The 23480-nt window shown below is 39.4% G+C and overlaps 1 protein-coding gene across 1 annotated transcript in view; it reads right to left on the bottom strand.

Annotated features, from left to right (window-relative positions):
- Positions 1 to 10229: 10229 nt before the first annotated feature.
- The window catches only part of OTOG (otogelin), a 102229-nt gene continuing 88978 nt past the window's right edge, over positions 10230 to 23480 (bottom strand). Inside the window, 8 exon segments of the mRNA XM_037403207.1 lie at positions 10230 to 11525; positions 12822 to 12901; positions 18418 to 18463; positions 18681 to 18800; positions 19238 to 19342; positions 20169 to 20347; positions 21289 to 21364; positions 22489 to 22529. Of these exon segments, the coding sequence (XP_037259104.1) occupies positions 11325 to 11525; positions 12822 to 12901; positions 18418 to 18463; positions 18681 to 18800; positions 19238 to 19342; positions 20169 to 20347; positions 21289 to 21364; positions 22489 to 22529 (848 nt within the window). The 3' untranslated portion in view covers positions 10230 to 11324.

Raw genomic sequence — 23480 nt, forward strand, 5'->3', positions numbered from 1 at the left:
CCAGCCCTCACACAAGGGTAGAAACAATTCTATTCACTTCCACTCCAGCAGTGCTTCACTGAAACTACAGATCAGGAGAAATAAATCTATGGCATACACATCGCCTTAAAAAACACACAACGGGGGATGGTGCAAGCCCAGAGAAAGCCATACAACCAGGGCATTCCAAGTCACAAGACAAATGAAAGATTTCTTGTTAAGCTGCAAATCTCATAAAAGATTAGATGGCATGAAGTTGTTTAGGGTAACCTTCAGTCTAAGGTAAACCTGGGCAAATACTTTAATTCTGTTTTCAGTAATTCCATTTTAATGGAGTTAATTGCATGGCTGCTTGGGAATAAGCTCTTTGCACTGAATTCGAAGGTAAAAAATTGCCTTATGGAAATAAACAAGCACTTCCGCCAGCCACTTCCACCAAGCAACTTTCTGAGTCTTTGCAAAGTAAGACTAACAATGTAACCAACAAGAAGGGTTCTTTGGATTTGGGCTCTCCCAGCGTAACATGACATGTTTCCAAATCCCTAAGGCACCGTGTCTCTCCCAGGAGCTGACAGGATGTAGTACTGGAGGAACATCAGAGGCAGCAAGAGCCACGAGCACCCCAGCACCTCTATGCTAGCTCCAACATAGCCAGAACACAGCAGGGAATGGGTGTGGATCAGGAGTGTTAACACCCAAGTTAGGACACCCATTGTCAAAACGGAGCTTAATGTAGAGAGATATTCAAGCTCCACAAAGGTATCAACAGGTTACATTCAGGGCATCTTGTCTTTGAGCACAGCTAGCACGCACTACCCACCAGAGCATGGCTTCCACTCAAGGTAAAAGGCAGCAATAATGGAGTTTGCTACCAATTATTCAGTCATGCATGAAGTGGAGCATCTGAAAAATGTTGCTGCATTCTGGAAACATCATGCTCTTATTTGATATTGCTGTATAAGCATTAAACTATTTTGTTTTAAAAGCCATGGTAAATTTATGAATGAAACTGTGGAAGAGGGATTTAATAAGAGATCCATAGCAAGTGTTCAGTGGTCTGGATGTTGCCTGCCACCAGGGTAGCATGAAATCATTTGATAATTAGACCATGGCCACGCAGGATTAGCATACCATAAAAATATAGGGCTGCATTATTTTTATTTATATAACAGATGGATGTTTAAAAAGGTCGTGCATTTTTAACGAATGTAACGTCACGCCAGTGTTGACAGAAGATTTAGAAGTGCTACAATATGGCCAAATCTAAAGCCTAAAAATGCTACCTTCCCTTCCCCCCTCTCCTCCAGTTCATGGAGCCCAGAAACAAATGTGCAGTAGTGTTGTGAATTTCATTCCAGAGATCAGCTTAAGTACAGTATTTTTAGAGCACTAGATTATATTTTCTTTCATTTCATGTCCATCGTAGATAACTACAAGTCTCCTGCTACGTGAGAGCCCTATACTCCTCCTTTAGCCCCATGACAAACAGATAAGAGAGAAGAGAAACTACTACTGAAAAACATGGTAAAGTGCTAAACCTAGACTTTTTAAAGCAAATCAATATTTGCAAGATTTTCCTGGTTTGCAGAATACTTCTTATTTAAAAAAAAAAAAAACAAAAAACAGGAGAGAGACCTGGTAATGAAGTACCAGTTCCCGATACTGTAACATCACAGAAATCACATTCTTGCATTAACTGTCATCTACAACTCTATTTTGGTGGGCAGCCCAAAGCTCCACAGCCAAGCTGTAACAGAGAATGAACCCTGTGGCCCCACACAGCCGCCACATCTCCATCACTGCCTACAGACAAATCCCAAACTGCAGCCCTGAGAAAGCAGGGACACAACCAGATATGAAGTAATTCGCAGAGCCAGACCCTTCATCAAACATCCCACAGGCATTTGCTAGGGAAAACAGCAGCAGCCTTCAGCCTCTGCCTTTTTGGCTTGCTCTGACCCTATTCTAGAATCACCAGGAAAACAGACGGCCAGTAGGAACTGAATACACATGGCAAACCTATATTAATACTACACCAAGGGCTGCACTCCAGCCCATTGCTATCAGCTTAACTAAAAAATATGTTGTTTTTCCTCCATTATCAAGGGAGGTTTTTTTCCCCCCTGCTCCCTCTCTAATGCTGAAAGTCACAACAGGCCCCTTAGGTAGTGATTCCCTGTATAACAACATCATCAGTCCAATTATTTTTTCTCAAAAATCTCATCCCTTATGTCCTTTCTCCCCCTCCTCCAAAGGGGAAGAGAAAACAATGAGGGTCAGGATCTAAAATACTGATAACTTCAGCAAAGTACTTGAAAATAAGGAGGTTGCCAGAAAACCATTTTTAACATTTTAAGGATTTTAACCAAAAGAGGGTGGGGTTTTCCCCCACCACTTAAAGTTATCCCAAGCAGATACAATAGGCATTTATTTAAGCCAGCCCTTTTGTTAGCCCCAATTTTCTTCAAAACAGTTTTCATATGGAGTACTTGGGAGTTCCAGGAATATATAAAGGAGGAGTGCAATATGAACTGGTTCTCCTTTCTCCACAGGGTTGGTCCCGCCCCAGGTGGTACCACTGCAATCCTGTCAGACTGGCAGTGGAAAAATCCTTTTAAACAACTACTATTTTAAACAATAGTGCTGGGAGAGGCCAAGGGGATTTCCAGGTATAGAGCTTAAAAGAAGTTGAGGTGAGGAGAAGCTTTCTACCAAACCAAGCATAAACACTGCATCAGCAAAATCTCCTTCCAGTGCACTCTAGCTGCCTGTGCAACACGGCCTTAAAAGAGGGTTATGGTGACCCTGTGTGTAACAATAAATAATACCAATAGCTAGGGCCTATTCCTCTCCCATAAACTGAAAACAACTTAACTGTGAAGCTGTGTGTTCCTCACATCCAATTGACCTGTGAAATTAATTGCGAGCAAATATCATCGAAATAATTTTTTTATGATTCATAAGAGATGGGAGATTTTGCTGTTACAGTGTTGGACAGCCCATTGGTATATTCGCTTCAAAATGCAAGTTTTGCATGCAGAGTTCTAAATCACCTTTCTTATTCAAAAACACTTTCCCCTTCTTGCAGCTTCCTGAGAAGCAAGAGGTTGGAAGGACAATGCTGGACTATACAAGCTACCATTCCAATACAAAATTATGATCTTCATGTGCTACTGACTGGGTTATCAAGTAACCTCTAATCAGTCCAGCAATATTTAACAAGGATGTTTTGCTTTAGCAAGCATGATCACTAAACAAAGTGATTGTGATACAGCTAACTTCTGCTGCCCACCAAAGTAGCTTTGCTTGGGGGGAGGGGCGGGCTGGGAGCAGGGATCAGAAGAAATATAGCAGCCACCTTCTGATAGGAAGTGGAGAAGCACATTATTAGTGATGGTCCTGTTTTACAATCAAAGGACACCACCCTGCATACAGTCAGGTTAGAGATCAGGCCTACTAGCCACATTGGTGCCCTCACCTCAGAAGGTTCTCCTCTGCTTTTTCCCTTATTTAGTAAAAAAATACATCAATGTGGCGCTCAATAGGGAATACGGTCCAGAAGAGACAGTTGGGGGATTAAGAAAGAGATCAAGAACAGGCATACTGTCAATATTAGACATTACTCCAGCTATTCTTCCTTTGATATTTCATGCTTAAGATCAGACTTTTACATTATTAATCAAAAACAAATTTTATTAAAGTGCTCTGCTAGAATTTTTTTCTTTCCAATCTTCTACTACACAAGGCACATACTGGACAAATCTCAAATATTCAATTCATTAACTAATATCAGTCTGAAGAAAAACCAAACAACAAATCTGATGTTCTTTTCAAGTATATCAACTGAGGTCAGAATCTGCTCCTGGGCAATCATATTAAAATAATTAAAAAAAAAAAAAAAAGCCAGTCAGGAAAGGCCTGTGCACTGAAAAGCCTCTCTGCTGCCTCAAGCTCAATTCTAGACACTTTAAAGAGCTAAAGCACAAAGATGTTTCATAGTTGGGTTTCATAACTCTTTGAAGAACTGCATTACCTTAAAGATCTTGGAAGTGAAAAGCTTAGAAAGCAAGATCATAAGTCACCTGCAAGACTCAAGCCAACACCTACACAACAAAAAGTCTGTAATACAGAATTATTTTAAAATTCACTCACCTTATAGGTCTTTTCCAGCTAATATAACACCTTGTCATGGCAATAAACGTACCACATATCCCCAAATTCAGTTCTGCTTTTCCATCTTGAAGATGTAGCTGGTGGCAAGGTTTTTCTTCAGCTCTAGAGATACAGGCAGAGTTTAGATATAACTGTCATATGAAATGAGTATACTTTAAGACATACAGGAAAAAAATGTACAAGACAAATTAAATTACATTCAGTTTCACGCAAATCAATTACCATTAATCACCTCCTATGAGGAGATCAGATAAATATGCCATATACAGTATCAGAGTAGGTGACACTTGATCCTGTTGATTTACCTTTAACCATTACAGGTGAATTTCATTCCAAATAATTTAACAGCCTAAACCCGAGGTGCCTAACCAAATCTTGCCATCCAGGTTCTCTCTATGGTGAAAAGGAAAGATGATACATCTGGAGGATGATTTATCACATCTGTCTTAGACACTTATTTTAGGATGGGACGAATCACTCTCTGGGTGCATCTCTCTTTCTTTGGTGATGAATGGAGCCTAGATATCTGAATTAACTCAGATGTCCATGTTTTAAATACTTAAAGTGAGCTGACATCATGATCAAAGCCTTGGTCAAAAGTCCATACAGAAAGCAGACCTGAGGGGTGGTAGTCTGTCAGGTGCTATTTCCAAAGAGGTTAGATGTCTTCATCACACTGAGAGGGAATTTTTCCAAGAAATTCACCATCTGCATAGCAGCTGTTACCTTATTTTATTTATTCATGGCTAGCCACTTGCACAGGGGAAAAAAGATGGTGGTGTGGGCAGAGAGAAGAGTGAAGATGAAATTTTGGGGATTATTTTGGTCTGACTTCATGGACAGCATATTTGAGAGGCCATCTGAGGAGATGCAGGTTATTTAACTTGTGACTAATAGTTTGCATTAAACTGCAGACCAACAAATGTCAATAGTTCAGATTAATTTGCCAGACCACCAGCAGCACTATCACTAATTAGAGGAAGCATTACTCAGGAGGTTGTTATCCTGAGACCAGATCGAATCACAGAATCATTTAGGTTGGAAGAGATATTTGAGATCACCAAGTTAAACCATTAACCGAGGGCTGTGAAGTCTACCACTAAACCATGTCCCTAAGCACCACATCTATGCATTTTCTAAACACTTCCAGGGATGGTGATTCCACCACCTCCCTGGGCAGCCTGTTCCAATGCTTCATCACCCCTTCAGTGCAGAATTTTTTCTTAATATCCAATCTAAACCTTCCTTGATGCAACTTGAGGCTGTTTCCTCTTGTCATCTGGGAGAAGAGACTGACCCCCACTTGCCTATAACCTCCTTTCTGGTAGTTGCAAAGAGCAATAAGATCCCCCTGAGCCTCCTCCTCTCTAGACCAAACCACCCCATCATATACCAATAACCCAGACAGCGAGAGTTTAGATAGCACAACTGATACCATTACATTCCTTTTTAAAGGCCTTTCTTAATGGCCAATATCCATCATACTCAAGGCTCCAGCTGCCAAATCATTTATGTTTTCCTGCAAATCATGTCTGGGTAAGCTTGCTGGAGATAATGCAAGTAAAGTGTTTTTTAAAGGAGATAACAACGACCAATCAGCACCATAACAAACAAGCAATGTTTCCATACTCAAATCACTGAATATTTTATTCAAAGATGGAAAACAATCAAGCACCGGAAAGATTTTCAAGCCCAGTTCTAACAAGATACAATCCTATGATGCTTCTGTACCTCCATTAGGAATCACTTCTGTGGAGTAACTCCACATATCGTAGAATCATTTAGACTGAAGAAGACCTTCGAGATCAAGTACAACCATAAACCTAACACTGACAAGTCTACCACTAAACCATGTCACTAAGTGCCACGTCTACGTGTTTTTTAAATACCTCCAGGGATGGTGTTTCAACCACTTCCCTGGGCAACCTGTTCCAGTGCTTGACAACTCTTCCAGTGAAGAAATTTTTCCTAACAGGTAGTCTAAACCTTCTCTGGCATTCACCCTGCATAACTTCGCAACATCCTTGTAGTCCTCCAGAGTTGCCTGCTCCTTCTTCCAACAGTCATATACTCTCCTTTTTCCCCCCCAAGTTCCAGCCAAAGCTCCGTTCAGTCAGGCCAGACTTCTTCTCTACCAGCTCGTGTTTTGGCACATGGGGATGGCCTGTTCCTGCACCTTTAGGACTTCTTGAAGAATGCCCAGCCTTTTTAGACACCTTTGCCCTTCAGGACTGCTTCCCAAGGGACTCTGTCAACCAGGCTTTTAAACAGGCCAAGGCTGGCCCCCTGGAAGTCCAAAGTAGTGATTCTACTGACCACCCTCCTCACTGTTCTGAGAATTGAAAACTCCATGATCACTATGCCTAAGATGTCCTCCAACCACCAGTCCTTCCCTGTTTGTAAACAGCAGGTCCAGCAAGGCAACTCCCCTGGTTGGCTCACTGACCAGCTGTGTTCAGAAGTTATTTTACACACACTCCAGGAACCTCCCAAGTGGTTTCCTCTCCACTGACTTGTATTTCCAGGGAACATCCAGCAGGCTGAAGTCCCCACGGGAGCAAGGGCAAATACATGTAAACACATGAGGGGAACATGGCCCTCAAAGGTGGAGTAAAGTTTTGAAACTTGAGAAGAAATGTAACAGGCCTCAGTTTCAAGAGAGTCAGGGTTTCAGACCACAGCATTTTCATTCACTTAAACGAGTTATTTACTGTGATGTTAGAGATCAAGAAGAAAACTATTCCTGCCCACTTTACCATAGACCTATTTTCTGGCGCCCCTCTCCCCACTACTCAGTCTCTCATCTTCTGAAGAGGATTTTTCAAATTTGGTTTCTTTTATTGAGGATAAACGACTTCAGAACACATTCAGCCCTACAGAGCAGCAGCCATCAAACATCTGCCAGAAAACCAACAGCATTTGTTTGTTTGGAGGAATCACCTGAGCACCATTTTTTAATTTGATTTAAATTAATCAGCCTCTAGAAGTCCATTTCTGCAGATAGCCTTGAAGCCACAAAAGACAGGAAAATAAAGAGAACATTAATAGCTGTGCTTTCCCCTAGCCCCCACCCCAGTTCCACATTCACAGGGGTGAGGTGGGCCAGCCAGGACCCCCCTCCCAGCAGGGCCTGAGGAGCTAACTCAACAAGGTTGCACAAACACAAAGGTTTTAAGACCACCAGCATTTTTATTTCTTTCTTTACTTCTTTCACCACTTGGAAGTCAGCTTTTACAGGCTACAAGATAACCTTTTCAAACCTTTCTCATAACCACACCGAGATAGGCATGAGGGAAAGATTAAACACCTCTGCCAGAGCCCCCGAGGCCACACACTTCCCACCCCTCATTTTAAAGCCTGCATGCCCTGTTCAAACCGGCCATTCCTCTCTTCTAAAGTAAAGCTGAGGAAAACTGCACTCACCACATGCTCGTAGTGCCTCCTCCATACTGCTTTTTATGCCCAGTGCCTCCGCTGCCTCACAGGAACAGGCTCCAGGTGATGCCCACCGGTTTGTCAGAGAGAGGGAGGGGCAGCCTCCTCTCAGGTCCGCAGCCCCCCTGAGGGGCGGCCTCTCCTAAAACGCTGCAGCCCCCTGAGGGGAGACCTCTCCTCAGGCCCCGAAGCCCCCCTCCAGCCCTACAGCCCCCCGAGGGGCGGCCTCCCCTCAGGCCCTGCAGCCCCCCGAGGGGCAGCCTCTCCTCAGGCCCCGCAGCCCCTTGAGGGACGGCAGGCGCGGCGCAGCTGCCCCTCCCGCGCAGCCCCCTCCCTGTGAGGAAGCAAGGCCTCCACACCTGAGGGGGCTCCACAAAACACTCCCCGGTATCTGGTAGACAGGATGCTTTTTTGTTCTCTTCGGCCACTAAAACCAGGTTTTTTTGTTGTTTTTCTTTCAGGTCCCTAGGAAATACTGTTCTACAAAGTACTACAAGAAATGTTGATCGAACTCTGTGAAGGATCCAGTCGCGATTTTGGTCAGAACTATGCGGTGCTGCTGCAACAGAGCAGCCCCAGCAGTGGAGCTGGGCCTGGCAGCAGCGGTTGTAGTTTCCCACCAGCAACTTGTTTGATGTGCTGAATGCAGGATGTAACTTTTGCCACAATAAGAACTTGCATAAAGACTCCAGTATTTCATCAGCTCCAAGTGCATATACACCTTTACAGGTAACAGACACAAAGTTGTGATGGTAAAATGCATGTAATTCTAAAAAGCGTGGATTCAGTGTTGAATACCCTTCACCTTACACCAATCCAATCAAGCAAAAGACAACTTGGTAAAAAGAAAATAAAGTTGTTTTAGGACTCCGATGTTGTCGCAGTCCAAGTGCCCCTGAGTGTAGGGTCTCGGGCAGCCAGAGCTCACTGGGGTCCCTCCGGCCTCCAAAGACAGGGGCGTACAAGTAAAGCAAAATCTTTTTCCAGCTGAGCTGCTTTGTGCAAACACAGCAAAAGGTAAATACACGTAAGGGCCCACACATTGCTTTGAACTAACCACAAACAGACATGCTAAGCATCCGTGAAGGAATTTGACACAGAGGCAGGGATAAAAGTAGCTTCTCCTGCCAAGCTGTAAGCAGTTTGGATCTTTCACTTTGTCCCAGCGTAAGCTTAATGTTTACAGGATCAGAAGTAGGGACTTAACAAGACATTTATTATTTTACTCCTGAAGTAGAAGCCACAGCAGTGTGTGATTACAGTTACTGGGTATGCTACAGTCTGCTTTCTACTGAAAGTATTTTTATATTAATATAGTATATTATATTTCACTGCCAGTATTAAGTTTGCTTTTCAACCACGAGCTGGAAGTTTGGATCTAGAATGTTCTTCAGAATAACTGCCTTGTGCTGCTGGAAGCAATGAGTGCTTTGCTGTTAGCTCAAGCAGTAAGAGGAGCATGCCACAGCCGAGGGAAGCAGGGCGGCTGGCCTAATTCCTGCTTTAATTTTATCCCTCACGTTGGTGGTTGGCACTTCACAGCAGACATCATCTTGCTCAAGAGCATAAGAAACAGCTCTTGTTATTAATTCCAACCCTCCAGGATGGCATCTGCCAGTCAGTACTAAGGGAGGCTGAACTTCACGTTTACAAATGCCAAAGCTTGAATTTTAGGCACTTGGGTTCAAGGATTTAGCTCTGCTCAACATCTTGTAAACAGCACTTTTTCTCTGCTCCTCAATCCATGGTTTTCCAAAGGATAAAATCCTTCCAAACTCAGTCCTTTCTTACTACTCAGAGGATGGCTTTGAACAAGGAACATGTCTTACTATAAGAGTAGGGACTACATAGTACACTTCGATCTTAATGACTTACCTGGCCCTAAGTACAAAGGGATAATCATTACTACACAACTATATTATAACAAAATGCCTACACTTACTCAAAACACAGTCTACTCATTGCAGTCAATCCTGAAGGACATTTTAGAAAAAGCTGCAGAAATTTATCCTTCTTTTTCTCCCTGTTTTTCCAGAACAAACAGCCTGACAGTGTCAAAAATGTGCTGTTATACTTTGATGAGCAACAGTTTCCCAATTTTTGTTTTAAATAAAGCGATGTAGTTGAATTTTACATTTCTGAGGATGAAAGTGAACTTTGATGGAATCAGAAAAAGATGTAGATTTTCAAAAATCCATACGCAGATCTTCCTTAATGTAGTATTAGATCATTAGTACTAGTGATAACAGCAAGTCCAAAAATTAACAAAAGGCACTGCTGAAAAAGAAATCGGTAAATACAGTGTTAAATCACATGAAGGTAAGCTGCTGTAACAACGATAGCAAAATTAATTGTAACAAAATAAGACTTCCTGTTGTTTATTAGATATTGTAAGAATGAAATGTACAGTATACAAAATTAATATTAAAAAGTTCACGATTGATTTTAACAACATATTTTTCTCGGGATCAACTGCAGACAAGCAGCTTTTTAAGAAGTTATGCTGAGATCTATTTTCTATTACAGGATCTCAAGTGTATCGCTATGTGCTATCTACATTTTTAATCTACAAATGAAAGCTACTAAATTTTTGATGAATCGTGGTGGCATTTGTTGGAAAAGAATAGTACAGCAACATTAGCTTAGAGGAGAAAAAAATTAGTTCATTACAACAAAATGTTAATTGTTCAAGTTCATAAGCAAAATTGCTTTTGAAATTTCAAACCTTACAATTGTACATTTTCAATATCAAACACCTGCCGGAAGAGGTTACATTCTACTATACTGGTGACAAAGATTTTCAGCTTTTTCTTTTAGACGGATACATAATCCTGGTTTTCTTGTTGCTAATGAATTTGCACATCTTTAGTGTTAAACAAAGTTCATTCTCCTAAAGAAACAGTTTAAGTACAGTGCATTTCATAAGCAGAATGTTTTCATTTAAGGTGTATCTATATAAAGGAATATAAAATGGTTTTCGTTTGTTAAATCTCTGTATTTTCAGTTTACATCACATTGTTTAGCAGATAGATAAACTACTAATGACTAATCTAGACAGCCTAAAAACAGTCTATTTGTTCCATACATTAAATGTTTGCCATAATGCTTTTCACTACAATATAAAATACATGAGAAAAATTGAAATTATTACCAGGGAATATTACATACAGTTATCTGTATTGGCAAAGCTTCCCTGATTAAAAAAAAAAAAAAAAAGAAATATATTTAATTTAATTTCTCATACGTGCTCTACTTTGCAATAGGAATATGATTTAAACTGAAAATTCTTCTCATCTTGTCCAAACAATTTTTCTTAATAGACACTGAATGTATTTGCCCAATTGAAATGCTTTCAAAATAGTGAACTGCTGTCAATGATTTTTCAACAGGAATGGGTGCCTGAGCACCCATATTTTGCCAGAGCAAAATAGTGTTCTTTCTCTTGAGGTGTTGCTAATGTGAAGCACATTTTAAGTTGGCACATATCATAAGAACTATTAAAACAAGCCCTGTGAATGAACATGAAGACAAATCACAATACAAATGATGCAAAGCCATTTTAGAAGAGTCCAAAAATATTTTTACTCTTTTTTTCTTTTAGCATTAAACTGGTAAAATTCAGTGGATTGGATGTTGTAGATTACCAATCAATAAAGTATTCAAATTAGCTTATGCTGAGAACAGCTGGGCTTGCTGTTTTCTTTCCTTGTATGCTTTTTTTGTTTGTTTTTGTTTTTTTAAGACCATTGGCAAGAACAATCTGTAGGCTCCTGGATTGAATAGCTGACCCAGGTTGAATTACTGGTGCAATACAATTGCACAGTTCGTTTCTGCAGACCAAGTTCCCTACAGCATTTGCAGAATCTGGCATATGTGTTGATGTTGTAGTTGTAAATGCTTGCAGATGGGCACTTTCCATCACACGAAACAATGTTCACCTGGTAACAAACATGAAGCACAATCAGTAAATTGAAGCAGCTGGTAAATAAAGTTAGTTCTCAAGAAAGTCCAAAGACACTAGGCAACCAAATCCAATGGCAAAGCAATGAAAAAATTTGCAGGTATTGTCCCTAGCCCCTTATGAAATCCCACTATGCCCGAGCAATAAACTGAAGTATGCTGCCCAAATAGGTCTCAATTTTTATTTTACTGAGATTAATGATGAATTTCCTGTCAATTTTCAGTAACAAGATATTTTGGCTATTAACAGACACAAAGGAACAATTTCAGTTTTGAATTTTAACATATGCATAACAACCTTGGCTTGCACATAGCACTAAATGTTCTGTCCACAACTCTCTACAGTATTAATTTCAGTGATACACTGATGCAGGGTTGCTATACTGGTATCAGTAAGGAGAAATATAAAGAATCAATCCTTTGGAAAGCCAAGGGGAATTATTACTAATGACACCAAAACTGTAATACATACTGTAACAGAAACAGCCATATAAACTGACAATTTCTTCAAGTTTAATAGTCAGGATTTGCATTTGTGTTCAACGAGACACTGAGACTAAATTTCCTGGCTGCTTAACAGTTTACTCCACAGAATATACTCTGAGAGTCATTTTAGAGGTTACAGCTGTTTCCCTATAGTTTTTTATTACAGCTTTTCCAGACGCTTTCACACATCTCACATGAGATGTCTGTCTGCACCCTTGCTGAGGCTCACACTGCCTTACCACACCGCAGGACACCATTGGTGTCCTCCTACAGTAAATCCTTCAGTAGACACACAGAGAGTGCCTCATTCTTCCTACACATTTCACAGTATGCTGATGCTGCTGTCTAGAAAAACCACTTCAGGACCCAAGATTCCTTTCTTCATGAAGTTGGCATTTAAATACTCTCCCTAGACAGATGGAAAACTAACACTTCTGCAGTTGTTTTAACTGTAGTATATCACTGGCGAGATTCAGTTATGTCAAAATTAATTTGCATATCATAATTGCATTATAGAGTGAACCAAGACCTTGGATTTGCACTAAATCAGCATGTGCCTAAATGCATACAGAAGCAGGAGTTGCATCCCTCTTTTTCTTATTATTTGAAACGATGATTGCCGAGAACGTAGGGAAACATTAAAACATTGCTATGAAACACACAATCCTCTGTCTTGGTGAGAGAGAGATGCAGACAATAGCCTTGTAAAATTTGTGTTCTCTTTCTTCCTTCTTTTTATTTCTCATAATTTTTCCCTTCTATTAAAAGAAATTGTGATATTTACTTACTGGTGTGTTACTCCTGCAGTCATTCTTGCGGATAGTCATCCTAACAGTCACCTTTTTACAGAATTTTCCATCTTCCTTACCTGAAAAATGGGCATTGATTGAAAAATATCAGCTCAAAATTCTAAACGCTTCAGAAAAAAGAATATTCCTGAACATTTTATGGGGTCAAGAGACAAAAAGAAGAAAATCCCCAATATGTCATTGCATACACAAAACTTTGGCAAAGTGATATCAGCTATGCATTGTGCTGCTTTTAAAACTATTCTATTTCATGCATTAAAGCATCTGTCTCCTTATGTCTTCAATAACAGTTATAGAAGGTTCATTCTTTACTCAGAAGCCTTTTAAGGGTAAGTGAACTGTCTTTCAAAAAATTCTGTAAAACTGATCATCTGTTCCTGTGAGAAGGCTTGTTATAACCACATTAAATGGATTTTCTATGAAATAACTAACAAACTTTAATAGCAGCATTTGCATTCCAGTGGTGTAAGCAATGTTTAAAATTAACACTTAACAGCAGAATCTAACGAAGAATAAAGCTTTAGTGGGCTTTAGATTTCTGTATCTTTTTATTAAATAAGAAAAAGAACACCAGTTAACAAATTAAATTTTTTATTTACATTTTTGTTAGTGTTATTTCCACAATTTTTCTCACAGAAGTACGTACAAAGTATAAAGGTGAAATAAAAAAAGATAAAAAGAAATCATGAAATGAAATGAGGAGTTAAACAATTTAAGAAAGGAATTCTGATCATTTGAAGAAAAGCAAAGTTGTTCAGTATAAAGTTGAGTTGTTAGAGATCAGAAAGCACGGTATCTTCTTACGATGATCTTCTCTATGCTGAAGAAACCACATCACATTGCAGATCTGTAAGAGAAATGAACAGTCTATTCCATTATAACAGCTTCCACAGTTGCACAGCAGATTTTACACACCATGATGCAGTCCCACATGACTCTCCACTTACAGGGCTGCCTTTTCTTTCAGGCAAGAAATCCAAAGATGTTGGCAAAAGATGAATACTGTTAGCTCCAGAAAGACAAGGGCAATGAAAGACTCATTGGTTTGACTATACCTAATACTGCACTGCGACAGAGGTTTATTACATCTTTATGTGCAATGTCCAGTTCCCTGCTTTAATCACTGTCAAATCAGGTAATACTGCCTCTCAAACAGAAACATTTTTTATGTTGTTTTATGGGTGTTTTTTAAACATATAAGCCTGCTACTGTTTCTAGACATAGCAGAGGTGTCTAGAATATGAAAGAAAGGACAGCAACGAATCTTCTTAGAAGCAAATAAAAATCTACAATCGCAGATTACTTGCTACTTCTTGGCTACCACTGAATTATATTTGCTTAGGGAAAAAGTTAATTGAGAAATGAAGAAAAATAAATTGTTTTTGAAAATAAGAAACTCACCATTTCATGTTTCTCACAGTCCTATTCATGTCCTTTCTTCTTTTACACTATACATGGTGTGTGGGATGGAGAATTCAGTACAGCTGTGGCTATGACTTCATCCAGGCTACAGTGAAAGTACATCACATCTCATAAAGAAATAAGTATATAATGTATTTCCATGCATGTTCTTTAATGTCTACTGCCTTTTAATGAGTTCTGCAACATAATATACTTTTCCATGAACAACCTTATAAAGCATGCCAGCATCTTGCATGTGTCATATTATAATGAGATTCTTTTTCACAGTCCGCGTTGCTGAAAATCCTTGCTTGGTTTTTGGGTTGACTCATAACACCGTTCATTTAAAGTGGTGTCGATATGAGAGTAATACAGATTTAAGTGTAGTACTCCTAGAGTCATGAGTGTAATAAAGAATGCGTCACTCAGTGATGTACAAAATTATAGTCAACATCATTTGTCTTACAGAAATAGAGGTGTTTTCACAAAATAAATGCCAAAACAACTGCATTCATACCAAGTTACAATTAAAAAAAAAAAACCACAAACGTGCTCTATTGAAAAGAACAAAGACAGAGTAAACACAGGCTTGCTATTTTCAGTATACTGTCCTAACTATGGGTGGGAAAGAAATGACCTCTTTCTATTGTACATGGCACCAGAAGCAAAACTGTACAATACACCATCTGTGAAAGCATGGCTTACATAATAAGCATTAACACGCAAAGTCATTAGTCTCTATGTTCTACAGCACTGTAAACATAATGAAATTAGCTTATGTTTTTAAACGCAGCAATTTTACGCATGCAGCAAGCTAAAGACTATGCAAGTGCTTACTACCAACAGTACATTGTTGGCTAACAACAATGCACCGCCCACACAATGCAAAATGAAAAACGAAACAAAACCAAGACGTGAGGCACTCTGAACCGTAAGCAGTTACACTACACTGCAGCTTTTGGCGTAACTGGGTAACATGAGGCCTGATGCTCCTATCAGGGAGTACATTGTTGGAAATCAACAATGATGCTGTTTGGGTTGGTCCTACTTATTTCCAGGAAAATGTACCTGTGTTACAGCTAGCATAGGCTGTAGGAGTGACTGGGCTAACAGGGAATGGGAGGAGCACTGACACTGAAGAACCTGGTAAGAATATTACATTACATATTGAACAGAGTACATGTTACAGAGGATTTCCTATCTGTATGATACATATCTGAGTTAGTAAATTTTGGCATATTTGAGAAAAGAAATCCAATTTCAAACATCCATATATTACAGGATCACAGAATAGCTGAGACTGGAAGGGACCTCTGGAGGTCATCTGGTCCTACCCTGCCTGCTCAAGCAAGCATCACTGTGCCAGCAGCTCAGGATTGTGTCCAGGCATTACTTGCATTGCTAGGCCTAATGTCAAACCCAGGAAAAATCTGATCTACATGGGTAGAACTAAGACTATCTTGTACCCTAAATTTAAGTTGTCCTTTGGGGCTACAAGAAAGAAATAGTATAATTTCCTCTGAGCAGTTTTTGTAAAAACCCTCTAGGTTTTGATGGAATACCTGGGACTTAATTTTCAAATACTAATCAAGACTGAAAGCAAAAGTCCCTGTGGTTTCTAATGGTAAAGTACTTCAAAAGAAAACAAAAGTCTGATAATCCTTCTCATAAAACATCTCACACAGTTACAATTGCCTAATAGGTCTCATGCCACATTTGTTCAGAGTCTGAATGAACTTCATGATTCACTATATTGTCTATAAACTGATGTGCAATCAAAACTGTACAAAGCTACTTGTAAATGCATCTTGAGTCACTGGATTTTTGAAGGGTTCAATTTCACTTTGTAATGCATGCCCCAGATTAGTAAATTACTTTGTCTTAATTATTTAGGAGTGTGGTTATGATCTTTTTCTCTCAGTATAGTAGCACGATCTTCTGCCTTGCTGAAAAGCAGCATAATGGATTTTTAATGGTCTTAATAAATTGTTTGCTTAGAAGCTGGCATATATGGCTGCTAAGGCATTGAAGGATAATGTCAGATAATCAAAAACGAATCTCAGAGAGTCTATGGAAAATCAGCTACAGAACTAGGACAAGTGCTTGAAACACAGGTCCATGAGAGTGAAAAAATATGAGGAGATATTACTATTCCCTTACAGTGATGCCCAGCAGGAAAAAAACAGATAAATCTTCCACTGTTTCAATAAACTTGGTACTACAAAATGTAATACATGATGAGTAACACCTCCCAGCTGGTAACATACGCCCCACTGCAGGAACTGTACACGTGGTACCATATCTGGTAGTCATGACTGTTCAGTTCCCATCCCACCCAGCAGGAAATACGTGCACTTTTCTCCAGTTCTCTCCCACACCTAAAGACATCTCCTGCTGTCTTTAGCTTTTATCATAGAATCATTTAGGTCAGAAAAGCCCTTTAAGATCATCAAGTCCAACCATTAACCAGGACTGCCAAATCCACCACTAAACCATGTCCCTAAGCACCGTATCTACATGTTTTTTAAACACTTCATTTTTAAAGATAATATGATACTGCCCAGTAGAAAATCTCCTTTACAATTCTTATAACATTGTTAGCTTCAAGTATTCGAGCTTAAATTCTTCAGGTTAGGTGTGTCTGCCTCAGGATAAGTTCTTCATGAAGTCAGCCAAAATATTTCAGCTATGTACCAGTGTGTTAAGAAAAAATGTACTTAGGTCTTGATTTCTATTAAAAATTAGAATATTTGGAACCTATTCCGTAGAGATTTCCACCCCACCCTGAGAACCTTTATTAGCTCTTATAGATGTCAAAACCTATCTTGGTAATGAAATAAGGGTATTTCTTTTTTAACTTAAGTTCTTTTAAAAGATCACAGAATCACAGACTGATCAGGGTTGGAAGGGACCTCTGGAGATCATCTACCAGGGGTCCTCAAACTACGGCCTGCAGGCTGGATACAGCCCCCCAGGGTCCTCAATCTGGCCCCTGGTATTTACAGAACCCCCCAGCTCCCCCCCCTGCACTGGGGGTTGGGGGGTGGGGGTGGGGAGCGGAACCAAGCAGCCACAGATGACTGCCTGCCACTTCATCCATGCGCCGGCCCCCTGCTTAAAAAGTTTGAGGACCCCTGAGCTAGTCCAACCCCCTGCTAAAGGCAGATCACCTAGGGCAGGCTGCACAGAGTCACGTCCAGGCAGGTGTTTAATGTCTCTGAGAAGGAGACCCCACAGCCTCTCTGGGCAGCCCGTTCCAGTGCTCTGTCACCCTCAAGGTAAAGGAGTTCTGCCTCATATTCAGATGGGAGTTCCTGTGTTGCAGTCTGTGCCCGTTGCCCCTTGTCCTGTCACTGGGCACCGCTGCGAAGAGCCTGGCCCGTCCTGTCGGCACTCGCCCTGGAGAGATGTGTGTGCATCGGTGAGATCCCCTCTCAGCCTTCCCTTCCCCAGGCTGGGCAGGCCCAGCTCTCCCAGCCTGTCCTCATACGGGAGATGCTCCATCCCCTCATCACCTCTGCAGCCTCTGCCAGCCCCTCTCCAGCAGCTCCCTGTCCCTCTGGAACTGGGGAGCCCAGCACTGGGCACAGCACCCCAGATGTGGCCTCACCAGGGCAGAGCAGAGGCGGGGGGAATCACCTCCCTTGACCTGCTGGCCATGCTTCTCCTCATGCACCCCAGGGTCCCACTGGCCCCTTGGCCAATATTGCCTGAAAGCTTCTGAACTATGTCTATTAATGGAACCTAAGACTATATTACAATCAGTTAATTACTTACAGCACTAACTTCCAAACTCCGTTTTTACCAAATATGAAGATATAAATGTTGATGAAGCATGTTTTAAGGTGCCTTCCAAACACAATACCTTTTATACTCCTAAATGCAGTAACTGATATTTTACGGAGTTTTACATGCGAACTACAAAATACTCAAGATAATTTAAGTGATTTGGCCAGCCACAATCACTATCAGGGGAGTAAACCCTTCAATGTAAACTACTTTCTTCTGATTTAACTCCACTAGTTTCACTGGTATTCACATGATTAAAACTGGGAAAAGCATGGCCTTTGAAATCAGTGAATCAAGCCTTCATGCAGGGAAGAATCAACCTTATTTCTAAGGTAACAACAAATCAAACAGACTTGTGAGGCAGGAAGTATCATTAATCACTTACATGTTTTGCAGCATCCTTCTAAGAATGGCACAACATAGCCTCCAACCTGACCAAGAGAGAAATAAAGAGGAAAAAAACCTGATTTTTTTCAAGCATTCACTTCCATATGTCTGCAGTATTAGAAATATTTGGACAAAAAATGCAGGCACTGCAAGAATTTATAATTTCTGCCTTCTTGAGGTAAAAACGTTTTTTGTCTTTGTTAATCTTTTCATGCAAACATAAATCATAGCTGGAATGTAAACAATGTATTGAACACTGACCTTCACACATTCAGTTTCATTAAAGGGTGGGCAGCCAACTGAGGAGGAAACCAGAAGTGGTCCTATCGCTGTGTTAGTGCATTCATATCTGATGCAGTTTGAAATCCAAACAGCGCCAGGCTGTTAAAAGTTGTAAAACGAACTTTACACAGCAAGTCAGCAAAAACAGTATTATAAGTATTTATAATACAATTCAATTGAATGTGATCTTGTCTGACTTAAAAGTAATACCTATAGCAAAATATAATTTAGATGCATGTTTAAGTTCTGTTTCAGTACAAAACTCAGAAGTCCACTAAATATATAATGTTAAGCAGTTTATAAAATAGTAAAGTTGACTATAATTCTCTGATATATCAAAATCCCTTAATCTTTGTAGACAGCTACATGATTGACTCTCCAAGAAATTAATGCTTTGTGCATGCAAAAACTATTTCTAGTATTTGGCCAAATAAAGCTGCTCTTTGCACATTTTTTATGGCAATGTGTATACAATATTTCATAATTTTTTGTTTACTTCTACGTATTTTGAAGGAGTAAGACATGTATAAACTTACCTTAAAATTGGAAACTGTACCATTGCTGAAAGTGTGGAGGCAAGACAAGTTCTTACAGCTACCACAGCAAGTTGTTAAATCTTTTGGAGGCTGATAGACTTGGTTCTGCCAAAATCAAATACATAATTCCATGACTGAGACCATCTTGCAGCTCAACACTTTACTATTATAATTGGCAATTTTTTTTCAGTTATCTGATTTTAGGAATGTTTTTTAAATAACTTCCAAAACTGCATAACTTACATTTGTAAACACTGTACATTTATGAAGCTTTTATAAAATGTATTTGATCTTAATTGAATTAAATGGGGAGAACTTACAACTCTGAGAGAATCAACTGGTATTTCTACCACTTTCAAATGTAAGTCTGACAGCTTACTTCAAAAAACACTGAAATTTTGAGTTTTTACACAGTAGACATCAAGTAAGTACATAATTAGGAAAAGTAATCTATGTAATATTCCCACGGTAACATATCTTTGTAAACAGACATGGTAACGTATACTTTGTAAACAGACAAGGTATCATTTGCTTATTTTATAAAGCTGTTTTCACTAAATTTAGAATTCTTCTTCTATTTATAGTTAATCTCTTCCCAATTCTTATTAATATGATGTCTGCCAGGAATTTGTACCAGTTTGTGCATAACGCAGCTGAAGTTATACAGGGATGCCAGATGGCAGCACGTTATTAGTCCAAGGTGGCAGTATACTATAAACATGAATTTGTATAAGATTTACATGCGGGAGAAAACAGGAAAGGGAGTGAGACTACTTTTATAAACTTCTATCAGAAGTACGGTAGCATATCATTAGAGGGACGTCTCAAATTACGTCTTGCTCTTATGACTGTAATCTACTCAACAAAACCCAAAAAATGCAACTAAGACCACCAGTCACAATATACATGGCTAAAAATCTGAATTTCTTACAGCTTGACACTTCACAGCACAGTCTATTAAAGACGTGTTTATTTGGTAGTATTTAGTGGAGGGATCAATCACATTTGTACAATAAGAAGTACGGCAAATGCCATCTGCACTGTGTTCCATGATTGTCTGTCCAGGAAGCAGCACACCTCTCTCTTGAGTCAGGCAAACTTTGTCTCTCACTACAAGAAAACACAAAAATAAACAGCATGCTCAGGACAATCAGGTTGGTATCAAAACTGTTAAAAAAATGTTTCAAACAGTAAAACAGGAATCGAAAATGCTACTTTATTTCTTTAAGAATTACAGGTCAGGTTTTTAAATATGAACTGCTAATAGTAGTCTAATGCTTCACCACAATTGCCAGGTTTTTTTTCAAATATAACCGTGCATGAAATCTAAATAAATATATAATATTCTATTAGCTGCACCACCAAAATGACAGTGGTGGCTTACTCAACTGCTTTCTTTTGTAAGTCTACTTCAGAATGAGAAATGTACCTGTATTTCTCCCCACTAATTACTGAGGGCACAGAGGATAATTAGCTCAGAAGTATACATCTTTGCTGTAGAAATCTAGGTGAGGACAATCCCAACTCTGTGGCCAACGGCATACCCCACAGGAATAATTTTTTCCTGAGTTTTCCAAGACACTACTGGGCACGCTTTAAGATGAATTCTCATGGTGCTGAATGCTCCCCTTGATTTTGTAAAGCACATACTCATGTCTACTGGCTGCTGAGTAGTCCCATAATGGATTAACCAGGACTGTTCTTTATGTGGACATTGAGTGTGTGTTTTAGTTTCTTGCTGGAATCCTTACTCCAGCTCAGCAAAATGCGGGCTGTTTAGTCAACACCACCCAACTTTCCCAACACTCAGCTATTTCCCTGCACAAACCTCCCGCTAGAGGAACTAACAGAATACAAGGACAGGCCATAATCAACCAAATATTTAGTGAGGGGTCCTATTTTCTTGCCTTCTCTTACACTACTTGTGAATTACGTCAGTCAGTTCTTTCTTCCTCGTTACCATTTTCAAACTGAACATCTGATCTATAATTTCTAATTTACCTTAGCACTTGAAAGGGTATTTCTTTGAATTAAATTCTTTTCTGACTTACCACATTTGTACTTAACACAGTTACAGATATTTTCTGTACTGTTCTGAAACTGTTCATCTATCTGAAGTTTCTGCCCCTAAGTGTATAAAAGCAGAAAAAAAAAAGAAGTGAAATGACAGTGTTTTCTTATCTGTATGATCTTTTTCTTTTAAACACCTTTCCTTCAGGATTTGAGTAACAGCATCTCTTCCCCCTAGAAACTTATTTTGAATCCACTTTCATCACCCACAGGGATATTTAATTTAGTAACGATAACCAAATGCGATTTTTTTTTTTACACTTAAAAAACAGGAATGACTTAGGACAGAAAAGACTAAGGCAGGCCAATAATGAAATGCAATGCCTTGCCTTTGTACAGAAACTTCCACGCAGTGTGGAGTCCATTCTTTCGTGGAATAACTTAATAGATATAAATAGTATTACAATAGCACAGGTGTACTTTTAAATTTTGCCTTATATTGTCTATATGTATGGATATTAAGATTTTTCTCTCAGTTTCTAGTAAATTCTGATTCCTTATGCCCAAATACCTTCATCTATGAAATGAAAGTACTAACAACTACCTCGCAAAGCATTTTGAATTTCCTCTATAAAAAATGAGTACTATTTCCAGTTCCTTCCTAGGATTCCAAATTATAATTTTTTTATAATCCCACAGGAGTATTATTTTCTGGATAAAACAATGACAAGCAAGATCAAAGCATACCAAGTACTAACAGAGAACCTAACCCAGAAATGCTGATAAGCATTTTTGTAATGCAGAACAAGTCACAATGAAATACAGTTTAAAAGTTCTGTTTAGTCAGCAGTCTGAGTGCATGATATATGTTAATATATTCACTATAAAAAATAATATTAACAAAACAACGATGCTTTAAAGCATTTAGTTCTGAAACTTTAAAAAATAAATTTTATCCTCAGATGCATGAAAGCAGTTTCATGCTACAAATATTTCAGAGCATGATACAGTCATAAAAACCTCCAGAAATATAAATGTTGTGCAGCCATTTTATTCTGTGAGTTATTTAAACTTAACTGGCTTCTTAAAAATGGATAGATCTTCTTGTAAAACAATTTAAAAAAAAAAGAAAATGACATGGCGTTTCATATTTCACCAATAAAACTATTAGTAAGATTCTGATAAATAGATTTGTTAATAAATTAATAAAAGAATACTGACAAAGAAAATGAATTTCATACCAGTTCGCATTGAGGTTTGGGGATTGTTTCACACGCACATTCTAAAACAAAATACAATAACAGAAACAATAGTTTAGAAAGTTATATGCCATTTGCTTAAAACAGACCACCAAGTTCCAGATTTACAAGTCATCACTGAAGAACTTCTGCTGGTTTTTGAAATGTACCCCTCTGGGGGGTCCAGAATTATGTTTCATTTCTATTCCATCCTGAAAACTAATACCAGCTTCTATGACCACCTTTACTTATCACAACAATTTACAGCTTTGTATCAACTGCAGTCCACCTGAACACGTTAAAAAAAAAAAAGCAGATGATTATTCAAGATGCTAGTCTCCTTGCAGTGATGACAATTATTATAATCAATATAAAGTATCAGAGAATGGTTTTTAAGATGTCAGAAAGAGATGTATGATATATGGCAAATTCCTGACCTGTGAACATAACCTTTTTTTTTTTTTTTTAAAGCCATAAATAATTTACTAACTGTAGTGGGTTGACCCTGTCTGGATGCCAGGTGCCCACCAAAGCTGCTCTATCACTCTTCTCAGCTGAACAATGGAGAGAAAATGTAACACAAGGCTCGTGAGTCAAGATAAGGGCAGGGAGATCACTCACCCATTACCCTCATAGGCTAAACAGACTCGACTTGGGAAAATTAGTTTAATTTATTACCAATCAAATCAGAGTAGGATAACCAAATCTTCAACATGCATTTCTCCCCTCCCCTGCTCCCTTCTTCCCAGGCTGGGCTCAGCTCTGTTCCTAATTTTCTCTACTCCATCCCCGCCAGCAGCACAGGGAGACAGGGAATGGGGGTTACAGTCAGTCCATCACACGCTCTCTCTGCAGCATCTTCCTCCGCAGGGACAGTTCTCCACGAACTTATCCAATGTGAGTCCTTCCCACAGGCTGAGGTTCTTCACAAACTGCTCCACTGTGGGTCCCTCCCATAGGGTGCAGCCCCTCAGGCACAGCCCACTCCAGCGTGG

The sequence above is a fragment of the Falco rusticolus genome, chromosome 10 (assembly GCF_015220075.1).
Source record: "Falco rusticolus isolate bFalRus1 chromosome 10, bFalRus1.pri, whole genome shotgun sequence".
Taxonomy (NCBI): Eukaryota; Metazoa; Chordata; class Aves; order Falconiformes; family Falconidae; genus Falco; species Falco rusticolus.